We start from the raw sequence: 13,247 nt of genomic DNA, 5'->3' as shown, positions 1-13,247 counted from the left end.
CTCTGGGTGTGTATTGGCATTCCCTCGTGTGTAACGGGCATGTAGCGCACCCTACGCTTACACTCTAACACATACATGCCGCTGGCCTTGGTGCGGACGCTGTAGTCACGCCAGGGACTCAGCCATCCATGCTTACGGGCTGAGTCAAGCAGTGCCTACATGGACACATCAGCAAGATTATGTTCCATAAGACTGCCCCCTCTGTAACATCCGCATTCATAAGTGGGGCCGGAATGAAACTCCCAGCATACCGCCCCGCCCATGGCCTGGCCCCCGTCTGCTTGAGTGCAACCTGCGGCGACAATGTGATGCTCACTTGCTTGGTATTGACAGCCCCTAACTTCGGCCCACGTGCACTTGCAAACAATGAAAACTGCAGGGCTTGCACAGCAGCTTGCTCCCCTCACCCGGTGGTAGAGCCGCCGCGCAAGCCGCTTCATGTGCTGCCGGTCCTGCACTGACTTGGCCGCCTCACCCTTGCCCTCCCCGGCCGCTTGCTTTTGCCGCCGCTGCTTCTGGTGCTGCGGCTGCTTCTGCTGCTTCTTCTGTCCAGGCCGGCCTGACTGGCAGGCGTCCATCTCCCACTGCTCCAGCGGCTGCTTGAGCAGCCGCTTCTTCTCCCGTGCACGGCGCTGCAGGTCGCGCTGCTTGTGGAGCGGCTTCCGCAGGTTGTATGGGAGCTTAACTGCCTTGGCGGCCGTGCGACCTGCTGACAAGGTGCCGGCACATGCAGCTGGCAGCGCGATGTCCTCAGCCATGGCAGCATCTGCCTTGCCGCCCACTACTGCAGCCTGATCATCCACATCCGCTTCCGCCTCCGGCCCCGTGCCTGAGTCCGCGCTCGCACCCACTGCCGTGTCCTGAAGGCAAAGAGCATGAGGCAGACAGCACAGGACAGTGGTTGGCAATGCTGAACCTGCAATAAATAAACCCAGCCAAAAACATACTTGATGGTGTACCCGTTAGTTGGCATACAGCACAGCACACACCCGCTTCACCGTGCCCCATGCACGCAGTTGCCTGATGAACCTGCTCACCTGCTCATCAATGGCCAGGTCCGCCCAGTCGCCGCTGCCCTGCAGACGCCCTAGCACGTCGAAGCGGCCACCCCACCGGCTGTCGGCGGGGACAGGAGGGCGGGGCCGCCAGCGCGCCTGCCAGCAGGACACAAGTTACAGCCGTTGCAAGTCGTGCATTGCACACTCAACCCAGCACATTCAGCGCATTGCAGCCCAAAGAGGCACCCAAACCCTACACATTAGTCAGCGAAGCTGCGCATGCCTCACCTCCTCTGCTGCCTGCACATCGGCCGCCGCCACCTCCAGCACTACATCCTCCTCCACCAACACCACCTCCTCCGCCGCCACCCGCGGTGCCTCCGCCGGTGCCTCCGCCGGCTCAAAGCCGAAGGTAGCATCCACTACTGGCATCGTTGCCACTTGCTCCGACCAGGCGTTGATGACGCTGAGGTTGTGCTGGTGGACAGGAGGGGTGCGCCCGGCGCCACAGCTGTGCTCGCATCTTGGCCAGCACGGCCTGCTGCGCCTTGACAGCCGCCGGTGCAGGTCGCTGCACTGGAGGCAGCGACTCGCCGTTCACCGTGTTGCTGCTCCAGGCCCCGCATGCCCGCTCGCCCAATGCCCCGCCAGTTGGTACACAACGAGGCACCTTGCTGGTGCGCAGAGCGCGCGGGTTCACCATGGCCCGCAGCAGCTGCGGGGCTGGCTGCACCACGTAACCGCAGCCGGGCGACTTGGCCTGCATGTGAAGGATGTTTAGGGAGGGGGACTCAACACAATGCCCTGCGCCCAGTTGCAATTTATACGCGTACACGCCGGGTGTTACCGCCGCACACCAACACTTGGACCAGACCCTCTGGCACACAGCACTCGCCCCTTCTAGTGCTCTGCTGTTCCGTCACCAAATTCATACATGCACCTGCACCCCGCCATGAACACGCTGCCAGCCCCGCCCCGCCCCCGCGCGCCCCAACCCCACAGAGTGTAATAACAATATCTACGCAGGGCACAGGTGCCCGCGTGTCTTAAGGAGGAGTGAGACAAGCTCACCCCACCATCGGAAAACTTGATTTCCCTACCCCGGCTCCCCTGCGCGGGGGCCGCCATTGGCGGTCCCCTGGGTGCGGCCTCCCGGGCGGCATCGGGTGTTGGCAATGCCCATCTCTCGCTCTAGCCGGTAGTACAGGTTTGCGGTGCCCCGGAGTGTGGTGACGCTATGCATGTGGAGACGTGTGCAGCAGGCCTTGGCTGCCTGCGGTTTGGCTCCTAGGTCTTTGAGGAGAGTTTCAAGGGTACGGGGGACAGTGCCACCGTGGCCCAGTGTAATAACGTGTTTAGTATCGTAGTGCACAGTCCACCCTGCAGCTTGCATGGCAGTGGCAAGGGTGGCGTGCTGCGCTTGTTTTTGAATGAGCTTCTCGCTGTGGTGCAGGTCAGAGGTGTATCCAACTTCAAGGATGTACACTGGGTAGGCCCCTTTGTTGGCTGGTGGGGATGTCATGAAGCGTTCTGCTTCGGACCGGGGAAGGTTCGGGATAAACAGGATGTCAGGCCGCATCCTGTTGAGGTCTGCAGCGGGCACTTGCGGGCAGAGCCAGGACGGCGGCCGCATGCCCGCACAGTACTCAGGCAGTTCAGCTCGGGAGGTGGCATCCATTATCATGTAGCCACCACCGTTGTGACCATGGTGTAGGCATTCGGCAATCGTCCGCACTGCAGTGTTGTGTTTGGCTATCCTAGCGCCAACGAGTTGGGGGTGCGCGCAGTGGCCGGCAAGGTGACCTGCGGTGCCACGCTCTGGGTCCGATCCGCGGCTGCGCTGGGTGTGGGCACAGAGACCACATTTATCGCTGTCTCGTAGGTTAAACAAAGCCAGCCGGGCCGGGCAGATGAGGCCTCCCTGACGAGCATTCTGTATGAACCGGCGTAGGCCGTGGCTGGCGTCCGAGTTCGTCATGTACGCGTTACTGGCGCGTGGGTCAAGGCTGGGTGCTGCCTCGGCCCATTTCTCAGTGTACAGGGTTTTGTTGGCGTATCCACCACGGCAGCTGGGGGCCATTGCCCTGGTGAGGCCCCGGTTTAGGTCCGACACGTAGTGCGTGGCTGTGCTGTCGTCGTCTCTGGTGACCGTGAAGGTCGGCCACCAGTGCCGGGCGTGCGGGTCGTTGTCGGCCGGTTCGGATACATCGGCGGGTTTTTCCTGGGTGGCGACGGCAGCCGCCCCTTTATCGGCTTCCTCGTTGCCGTGTAGCCCGGTGTGCGAGATCACTTTAATCAGAGCGGTGGGTGCGCCCCGGGCGTGGCGTGCATGGAGCAATGCCACGACTGAATCCAGGAGGTCCCGATGTTTACTCAGATGCAGTCGCCGAGGCTCGTTAATTGCTCGTTTGATTAGGTACAAGCTTGCAACAGAATCTGATGCAATAGTGAGCTTCTTAGTTGCAAATTCTTTACCCTCGCCACCAAATTCTGCGAGCGCAGCACGAATTGCTGCCAGTTCAGCTCTCGTAATAGTGTTTGTGCACCCAGCGCCATTTGGATTCACGTAGACAACGCGAGAATCGCTGAACCAGGCGCAGGCGCCGGCAACCTGGACTTCTTTGCCATTGTCAGTTTTGATTTTGCTTACCGAACCATCTGTCCAGACAGTGCCATTCACGTCGTGGGCCAGAGCATGGTGGGTCTGGAATCGCGCGTTAGGAAAGCGTCGTGCTTCGTCAGCCATGGCGTGTATCGTCTTTTGGTTAGTGTGCTGGTATTTGGCTTGCTTTAGAAGTGAGTTTGGGAGGGCCGGGCAGGTTGGGGCCGTGGCCGTGTGTGTCCACGTGCGCGGGTCGCTGATGTGCGTGGGTGCGTTCGCCCCCCGCTTCAGTGTGTCCACGAGCCGTTTCAGGCGGGGGGCAAAGCACTGGAGACCGGCGGGGTTCCCAGCAATGACCAGTCGGAGCCCCTTCTGGCGTTCAGCCTGGGTGTTGGTGCCAAGTCCTGTGTCAAGGCCCGCGGTGCCCGCGGACCAGTTGGCCAGCTCGTGGCAAAGTGGGTGTTGAAGCCACTGCGTGTGGGGGAAAGTGGCCGCTTTGGGAAGCGCCAATACAGTAAGGGTTGGTTCCTGTGAGTCACGCATAGCCTCGGCGCATGCGAGGGCCCACATGAGCGCCTTCCGTGCATCGTGGGGGGTAGAGGGGGGGTGGGCATATTGCAAGCCGGTCCATGCGGTCTGGTAGGCATCGTGCAGTGCGCCAAAGGCCCCATCAGCAGGGTCTCGTGTCCAGTAGTCGTGGGCTGCAGTGGAGGAGTTTAGTGGGGACGCAAACATTTCCCGAACGTGTACTGCTTGTGTGACCCGCAGGCATTGGACGATGGCTGCTACTGTGCCTGCCGGCAGCGACACCTGGTGCATTGGCATGGCCTTGCGGTCCTGCTGCGCCGGGTCATAGCGGTAGCGCATGATGAGGGCAGCGACCGCTTCCTCAAAGGCGTTGGGCCGCTGGTTGCCGGTGTGCCTGAAGCGCTCCCACAGGGTAAGGAGGCGGGGGTAGGTGATGGTGCCCAGCCAGCGGCCACTGGGGTCATGGACGTGCGCCTCAGCTGGGTCACGGCGGGTGCCACCAGTGGTGGGAATAGTGTATGCTCCGGGGGCCACGATGTCCTTGTAGGGGTTGCACGGGCTTGTGGTGATGGTGGTGGTCGTGCGGATATCACGCGCGCGGGATGCGGTATCCAGGGGCTCGGCGTCGTGGCGGCCTTGGCGCTGTCTGGCGGTAAGGTTCCGATCAGGTGCGGGGCGCACTGTTCGGGGCCGCGGGCCTTGGTTGGTACCGTTTGCTAGCCGGGTTTTGCACTCCTCCAGTAACTCCTCCCATTGTGGACTGTGTTTTAGGTCCCTCTCACGGTCCGTGCTCGGCGCCCACGTGACATGTCGCAGGAGTTTGGTCGTCCAGGACGAGAATAGGGGGGCCCCAGTGGGCTGCGGTGCTGCCGGCTCTGCAGCTTGGGCAGGCTCTTCAGGTGAGATTGCGTGGGCTTGGGTCGGAGGCTCAGCCGCGGTCTGCGCAGGTTGTGGGCCTGGGCGCGTCGCAAGAGGGTGCTTGTAGCACCTGGCATTCTGGATAGTTGCGTAGCCCATGCGGACAAAAGCAGAGGCAATGCCGGCCGGGCAAATGGACGGCTTCCACTGCACCTTCCAGTACTTTTCACGTGTCCCAGAGGTGTCCTCTTTGGCTTTGCGCTTCCGTGTCAGTTCTTTGTCCGTGACAGTTTGTTTGTTTTCGCTGTGCAGGACCTGTGCCAGTTCCTGTCCGTCATTTGTCAGGTCGTAGGTGAGTTGAGTGTCACCGTTTAGTGCGTTGTCGGCGGGCCGTGGGACTAGATCTTGTGTGATCCTGGCGCGGGCCAGTCGCCAGCTGGGACGGGCCCCGTGGCCTCCCGCAGCGTGCGCTGCCGGGGCAGTCAGGGGCGGCGTCGGGTTATCAGCGTCCATGGGGTCGTTATGAGCGGCAGCCTGGTTGACTTCCATAGGCAATGCTGTGTTGTTCAGATACTCGCTTATGGCGTTGGGTTCGGGGTTGGCGGCATTCGCCGTGAGACGGGATGTGAGGGCGGGTGGTAGCCCACGGCGCTGTTGGCGTGGTTCGACAGCAATGGCAAGGGAGGGTGGGTCCTGTGGGTGTGGGTGGCCGATCCGCATGTGTCCTGTCATGTCTTTGGTGAGCGCTTGGAATACCGAGCATGCCGTTTCGTACCCCCGCGTGCCCACCGGCAGGCTCTCATCGCCGTTGGTGAGCCGCAGGGCATGGTTGATGGCGGCGCGGTCCCCGGTGAGTAGGTCCTCAGGGGTAGTGCGCGTGGTTTCTGCAATGCGTGCGCGTTGTGCTGCGTGTTTTGTAACGCGCCGTGCGCGTGTTTGGTTCTGTGGTGGCCGGCGGGTTGTAGCCGGCTTGCGGGCTCTGGCCGGGGGTCGTATGGAGGGCTGCGTTGCCCCATCAGCAGGGGCTTCCGGTGCGGCCGCAGGGCCATGTGCGTCGGGTTGGGCCTGGCCCCCCCCTGCTGGGGAGGGGGGGGGCAGGTCGGCGGGGGCTTGCGTGGTGTTTGCTTGGGCGGGGGGCGCCTCCGGGAGGGGCTGGAGGTGCCGGTCGAGGGGGCTGGCCATTCCAGGGGGGAGGGGGTCGGGCCTCATAGCTAAGGCTATGATTGTGGCCACGTCGGGCAGAGTGCGCTGTGCGGTGGTCAGGGGGGCAGGGCTGCCGTGGGCTGGAGGGTTTTCCCCTGCACGTCCAGCCATACTGAGCGCGAGGCTAAGCCTGTTGAGGGCTACCTTGTGCTTGTGTCGGACCCGGCTCGCCCCCATGTGCTTCTCGAGGTCCGAGCTAGTGATCAGGTGTTTGCCTGTGTTGCGGTCCACCAGGTGGCTCAGTTCGAGCCTCAGGTCCGCAAGAGGGAGGACGTATTCAACGGGAAGAGGTTCAACGCCCCGGGCCTCGGCTTCTGCCTCAAGGGCAGCGGCAATGGACCAGGTAGGCACTGTAAAGGCAGACCCGTTTTGATACAGTACGACACCGTACTCTTTTGCCAGGGTCATCTGTTTCAGCGTCGGTGGTGTGACCTATGGGCTGGGAGAAGGTGGGCGTGTGTGGAGCCAGCTATGCTTGCCTGGCGCGGCAGAAGGGCTCGGGTTACTATCCCAAGACGGCCCGAGTCATTTAGGGCAAGGACCAGGGCCCGCTGGGCCACGCGCGCGTATTGCGGCAGGAGGGAGCCCAGGCCCAAGCCGTATTCGTCGGCGGGCAGGAGGGAGGTCCGGGTGGGGAAGCTGCGGGGGAGCCCATAGCAACGCTTTGCATAACCAGCCAGTGTAGTGTCACTAGGGCGCAAAAGTCGCGTCCAAACAGACACCGGCGCCAGCCCGACCTCTCCCGCGCGGGAGCGCGTTGATCCCGACCCGGTAAGTCCCATCGTGGGACAGTACCCCCAAGGCCCCTTCCATAGCGCAGATGTTCCTGGGCGCTCTCCAGCGTGCATGCGGGTTCTAGGTAGCCACGCCCACGCTGCGAGGCTGGGAAAAAGGCCCATTGTGACAGCAAGCCAGCTTTCGCGCCATGGGTTGCCGGCGACAGCCCTGTGGTGTAGCAGCTTGGGTATGCATAGCTTGTTGGGGTACGGGTGGGCAATGACTCCCAACCTTGCGCGCGTAGGATTTATGAGGGCATCCTGCCCCCTGCGCAAAAGCATGAATTTGCACCCATGCAATGCGCGAGGGGAGCAGCTACCCACCGCGCGCTGCCCTGCTGCCAGGTATCAACTGGATTATCAATCCCAATACCCAGGCATTTAGCTGGCATGGCTGGGAAGCGCGAGGGAAAAACCGGCATTCCTGAAACCCGCCACTGACTGTAGCCTTTTCTCAACACCATTCGAAAGCGTTTGTCAAACCGTACAGCAGGCTGGACAATACGCGCAGGGAGGACGGTGCGTTTAATAGGGGTACGGCAGCAAGCGTTCTCGGCCTAGGAAGCAGCTTACAGAGTGCGGGGCAGTTCTGTAAATAGAGGGTATCAAATTTGATGGGCGGAGTGCCTTGGGGTGCAGGTCGCTGGACGCGACTTCTGCGCCCTAGTGACGGGCGGGGGCCACGGCAAACCGGCGGGGTTTGATCCAGGGTTCGCCACGAGCACGTGGCATACCCATGTTCAGACTGGCACCACCCCACCGCCTGTTAGCGTCCGCCCATCACTCTACCGCTCTCCCCTCCGCCCGCCCTCTGCACCAGGTAGGCCGGCATCACGCCCTGGCGCTGCAACTGGGGGGCCATGCACGATTGGCCACAGCACTATGCGTCCTGGTCCCCATCGTGGTGTGACCAGGGATGGGAGGAAAAGCCGCGGTGGTATGGTGCGCTGTTGGCGCTGCCCTGTGTTGCACTGCATTGTGTTCAGGAGTTAGATCCAGCGCCTGGCCTTCCACTGCTGCTTTGACTCGGGGCCGATGGTTGTATGATGGGGAGCTGGGGGCCGTGCTGTATAGTTAGGCTGCTGCATGCCGGTTGCGAACGGTTGAGGGTGCTTGACGTGTGCGAGTGCGGGGATGCTGACATGTCTGCGACGGTGATATCACTCCACCGGCGGTGCACCCGACCACGCCACTTTGTGTGTAGTGATATACATTGGTTGTGCGCTATATGCAGCGGCCCGCACCAGAGAGCATTACTGTGGGCGTGGCCTGACAGGCAGTCGCAGCGTGGTGGTCGGCACGCGTGTCAACCACCCTATTGCACAACCCATGCGGCATGGAGACCGCCCCCTGGCTGCGATGTACTTGCACATACAAGCTCTCTATAGTAGTGGGCAGGACTGCCAAGAAGCGTTTGTATATCGGTGACGCTGGCGGGCACTCCATTTTAGCATGTCGCGGGGCATGCCTGGACAAAGTTAACCTTGCAGTCGGCACTGCCGCACCACTCCTGCTATAATCTAAGTGAGATGCACCATTATGTGTAGACCACATCGCGTAGCCCAATCCCAAGGGCTCGCACCAAATGCCGACCGAAATGCAAGCAATTAGCAACGCTGCCCAGCGCCTTTTCGCTGGCCGCTTGCACCAACAATTCTCACATACGCCATAGATAGCAGCACTGGAAGCCTGGAGCTCATGCGCGCGGGCCCGCCCTTCCAATCCTGGTGCCGCTTTCCCCGTCACTAGGGCGCAAAAGTCGCGTCCAAACAGACACCGGCGCCAGCCCGACCTCTCCCGCGCGGGAGCGCGTTGATCCCGACCCGGTAAGTCCCATCGTGGGACAGTACCCCCAAGGCCCCTTCCATAGCGCAGATGTTCCTGGGCGCTCTCCAGCGTGCATGCGGGTTCTAGGTAGCCACGCCCACGCTGCGAGGCTGGGAAAAAGGCCCATTGTGACAGCAAGCCAGCTTTCGCGCCATGGGTTGCCGGCGACAGCCCTGTGGTGTAGCAGCTTGGGTATGCATAGCTTGTTGGGGTACGGGTGGGCAATGACTCCCAACCTTGCGCGCGTAGGATTTATGAGGGCATCCTGCCCCCTGCGCAAAAGCATGAATTTGCACCCATGCAATGCGCGAGGGGAGCAGCTACCCACCGCGCGCTGCCCTGCTGCCAGGTATCAACTGGATTATCAATCCCAATACCCAGGCATTTAGCTGGCATGGCTGGGAAGCGCGAGGGAAAAACCGGCATTCCTGAAACCCGCCACTGACTGTAGCCTTTTCTCAACACCATTCGAAAGCGTTTGTCAAACCGTACAGCAGGCTGGACAATACGCGCAGGGAGGACGGTGCGTTTAATAGGGGTACGGCAGCAAGCGTTCTCGGCCTAGGAAGCAGCTTACAGAGTGCGGGGCAGTTCTGTAAATAGAGGGTATCAAATTTGATGGGCGGAGTGCCTTGGGGTGCAGGTCGCTGGACGCGACTTCTGCGCCCTAGTGTGTCGAGCGTTGTTATGTCCTGTTTTGTGAAGGGCATTGCTGCGAACCCATATGCAACTGTGGTGTGCACGCACTGTTGTATCATGCGCAGGCGTTGTGCCGGCGTTGCCAGGGATGTGGCGATGGCTGTGCCCTTGTCTTTCACAATCTCGGTGACTCTTGCGACATGTGCCGACCAGTCCAGCGAGAAAGTGAGCTGCACGCCCAGGTACTTGTATGGCTGGGTCGGGGGGAAGTACGGGACAGGGGTCGTGCCAATCTTAATTGTGTTGGTCATGTTGCGGCGCATGGCGGCAAGGGTAGCTTTTCCTGTGGGCCCGTCAAGGTTGGGGTCCGAGCGAGACTTGTCGTGCCAGATGGCGGTGGTGGCACACTTGGTGTGATTGACACGCAGGCTCGCCCACTCGGCGTAAGATGCGATTTTGTCACATTGAACCTGCAGGTCGTCGAGCGAGTTGGTGAGCGCCGCCAGGTCGTCTGCGTACGCGGCGGCACTGCAATGGTATTGCAGGTTTTCGCTGGGGGTCAGGCAGCCGTAGTGGTAGCCCCGTCCGCCCGCATGGAGCCAGCGGACAAGAGGTTCCATGAACAGAATAAAGAGCACAGGTGAGAGTGTATCACCTTGCACGGTGCCTCGCTCTATAGGAATGGCGGATGTGCTTCCATGGTCGGTGCGGATGCGGGTGGTCGCATGTGCATATAGGTTGCGGACTGCGCGGATCAGGTCCGTTGGCAGCCCAAGGTCAAACATAATTTGTAGTAATCGGTCCTGGTCGATTGTGTTAAACGCGGAGCTATAGTCCACGTATACCGCATAGACATCTTTTTTAAACAGTGCGGCATCCTCAAGGGCATGGACTAAGTTTAGGACCTGCCTTTCGGTGTTGCAGTAGGCACGGAAGCCTTCCTGCGCTTCACTGAATAGCTGGAGGGGGCCAGCCAGTTCGCCAATGTCCAAGGTAAGCATGGACGTGTACAGCTTGTAGCAGGTATTTGCGAGCGCAATGGGTCGTTTGTTTTTTATGTCCAGGGCGTCCCCAGGTTTGGGGAGTAGCACGGTCTCCGATGCGGCCCAGGTTTCAGGTATTTGTGACTTGACGTACATGATTTGCAGGAGACAGTGGAGGTTGCGCTTCATGCCTGATGGCAGGATACGGAGCAGTTCGTTTGGTATGCCGTCAGGGCCTGTCGCCTTGTTTCTGGAGAGGTGAGAAATGCACTGCTCAAAATTTGCCGTGTCTGCCATGCTGGGGAGCATGGAGTGTGTGTCAGGGTGCCGGTTGCGGTCCAGTGTGAATTGATCTGTTGCGTCGGCTTTCTCAAATGGGTAGCCGCGTGTGGTGTTGCTGGGTAGTCGGAAGTCCCCAGTGCGGGTGCCGCGTGGTGGGGCGGACAGCTTTCGGAAGTGGGTTTCGAGTATGGCGAGGATGCTGGTGGAGTCAGTCGTCACCTCCCCAGTTTCTGGGTTCCGGACCGCTGGGAGACCCCGTTCCATGTCTTCCTTCTGAAAGATTCTCTTGTGCCCCTGTGCAGGGCGCGTGGCCAGGGTATGTTGCAGCGCTGTGGCAGCGGCCTCTCGCTGGGCTTTGGCGCGGTCCGCCACTAGCTGGCGGTGCTCGGCCTGGCAGGCCTTTATTTCGTTCCGCAGCTTTGCTGCTGCATTGGCGGCGTCTACCTCAGGTAGGGCCTGGGGCCCTTGCGTGAGGTTTGTCAGTTGTGTCTTCAGGGCCACTTCCTTGTCCCATAGGGGCTTTAGCACCCGTGCGGTGGAGCGTGATGCGTGGTGTTTGCCAGTGAAGGGGGCTTTCCGGGTGCACTCTTCAAGGAGGCATGTTAGCCCGGTGTCCAGTGCGGAGGCAAGTTGTGCTGCAAGTTGGTTGATATCGGCCTTCTGGATGCTCGTGTCCTGCGCCAAGTCTCGGTGCATGACGCTGGCGGGGTAGCCTGTGGGGTCCATGCTGTGCCTTGTGAGTGCATGTTCAATTGATTGCGTTGCCTGCCTTGTTGCGGAATGCAGGTCGGCTGTTGCTTCCACCAAGGCTTCCTCAAGGCGGATAGCTGCGGCGGCCAGTTGCTTTTGTGTGACGGGCAGGGCGACCTCGGCCCATCGTTGTTGGGTCTGCTGCTGGGGGGCTGGGTTCCGGGCGCCGGCCTGTGGTGCCGGCCATAGCTGTAGGTCCGCGGCTAGTAACTCTGCGTGGACTGGTTTGTGGTCAAAGTTGCCTGCAACTGTACTGGTGTATTCACGCGCTTCAGTGCATGCAGCGCGCGTGGCAGGGCATAGGAGGATGTCATCGATGCGACTGTGGTATGGGGCCATGCCCGGGCGTGTTTGTTCATATGACCATTCGGCAGTGGTAGTGGTGTCTCCGCGGATAGGGCGCAGGCCACTATCGGCAAGGAACCGCTGGTGGGCCCGGTCCGCCGTGTCGATGGGGCTGTCCCGCTCATGTGCTCGGGCGACGGCATTAAAGTCTCCCGCGGTGACTAGGTGGTGTCCGCACGCGTCCGCCCGGCCTACCACCTGCTGACAGTATGTGTAGATTGCCTTGCGGGTTTGCATGTCCTCTGGTGCGTAGATGCCCAGTACAGTGAGAGGCGTGCTCCCGGGGGTCTTGATTTGAACGTGTGACACATAGCCATGGAGTGTTGGTGGGGGCGTGTGGTGTGTGACACAGCCGAGGTCACTGTACCGGGCGGAGATGGCCACTGCTACGCCAGCGCTACCGCGCGCTGTGGCCACGCGGGGAGTAGTGCTACAGTAGAGGCGGTATCCTTCATTTCGGAAGGCTCGCTTGATAGAGTCAGTCTTCCCTGTCAGTTTTGTCTCGGTTAGGACAACTATGTCGGCTTTCCACTGGGCTAGGTTGCAGAGGGTAAAGCTGAGGTTGCCGGGTTGGCCGGTGGACAAAATTTCTGAGAGCAGTCCCCGTACATTGTGGGTCACGATGTGTAGGGTGGTGTTGCTGCTGGGGGGTCGCGTGTTTGTGTGTGCCTGGTTGGGTTCCATGTGGGCATGGTTGCGTGCAGTGGGCCGTACTAGCCAGTTAAGGATAGTTTGTCGGGTGCCTGTCGTGTTGAGCCGGGGTGCTATGCCAGCATTTGTATTGTGTGGCTGCGCGGGTGCGGTAGTGTGGGGTGCTGCATGCTGTGGCGTCCTGTGTGCTACCCGCAGCGGTGAGTTGTCTTGGGCATGTTGAGCTGGCTCTGGTGCCGGCCTTCCTGTGGCGGCGGGCCCTGTCTGCACGGGTCTGGTGGCCTCCATGTGGGGTGGCGGGCGTGGTGGCGGGACGATCTCACGGAGTTGCCCAAGTGCGTCCTGAAGTGTTGCTGTGTCAGATGCACGCACCGCGTCAAGGCACCAGACCTCCCCATCAAGTGTGTTCCAAGTGTTGTCGTGTAAGACCGTGTTGTGGATAGGGCTGTTCACCGAGTCTATTACTCTCCATTGTCCTGCTTCGTAACGCACAGCAATTGTGTGTCGCACGGTGTACTGGTGGACAGTAAAGCCGCGAGTTCGGGCGGCTACCGGAAGGTTCTCTAGGACCTTTTCTTTGCTGATGTCGCCATTGAGTCGCGGAAAGTGGGTTCGGCGCATGATCAGCTTCCTGTTGGGGTAGGCGAATATGTTGCTGATGGTGGCATTGTGGTACAGGTAGTGGTTCAGGAGAAGTTCGCTGAAGGCGCCACTGTTGGGGCAGTAGCATTCTTTCCAGAACAGGGCATTCGGATCCTGCGTGGCTGTAAGGTGAGCGTGCACTCGTTTAGCATAAGAGAGGACA

The 13,247-nt window shown here is 60.8% G+C and overlaps 2 protein-coding genes across 2 annotated transcripts in view; one reads left to right on the top strand and one right to left on the bottom strand.

Moving 5' to 3' along the window:
- The window catches only part of CHLRE_08g373371v5 (uncharacterized protein), a 2,818-nt gene extending 297 nt beyond the window's left edge, over positions 1-2,521 (bottom strand). Inside the window, exons 1-6 of the mRNA XM_043065103.1 lie at positions 2,070-2,521; positions 1,669-1,758; positions 1,287-1,475; positions 1,038-1,154; positions 408-860; positions 1-201 (exon numbers count right to left, since the gene is read on the bottom strand). The exon at positions 1-201 is cut by the window's left edge and continues 297 nt beyond it. Coding sequence (XP_042922103.1) covers positions 178-201; positions 408-860; positions 1,038-1,154; positions 1,287-1,475; positions 1,669-1,758; positions 2,070-2,126 — 930 coding nt within the window. The 5' untranslated portion in view covers positions 2,127-2,521 and the 3' untranslated portion in view covers positions 1-177. The remainder of the gene's footprint in view (positions 202-407; positions 861-1,037; positions 1,155-1,286; positions 1,476-1,668; positions 1,759-2,069) is intronic.
- Positions 2,522-2,881: 360 nt separating this feature from the next.
- CHLRE_08g373370v5 (uncharacterized protein) lies at positions 2,882-5,918 on the top strand. The gene is made up of 2 exons (XM_043065102.1): positions 2,882-2,993; positions 3,155-5,918. The coding sequence occupies exons 1-2, from the start codon at positions 2,936-2,938 to the stop codon at positions 3,268-3,270; spliced, it is 174 nt and encodes a 57-aa protein (XP_042922102.1). The 5' UTR covers positions 2,882-2,935; the 3' UTR covers positions 3,271-5,918.
- Positions 5,919-13,247: the final 7,329 nt, after the last annotated feature.

The sequence above is a fragment of the Chlamydomonas reinhardtii genome, chromosome 8 (genome assembly GCF_000002595.2).
Source record: "Chlamydomonas reinhardtii strain CC-503 cw92 mt+ chromosome 8, whole genome shotgun sequence".
In the NCBI taxonomy this organism is placed as follows: Eukaryota; Viridiplantae; Chlorophyta; class Chlorophyceae; order Chlamydomonadales; family Chlamydomonadaceae; genus Chlamydomonas; species Chlamydomonas reinhardtii.
Note: the sequence above shows the minus strand (reverse complement) of the source record. Positions and strands in the feature narration are given on the sequence as shown.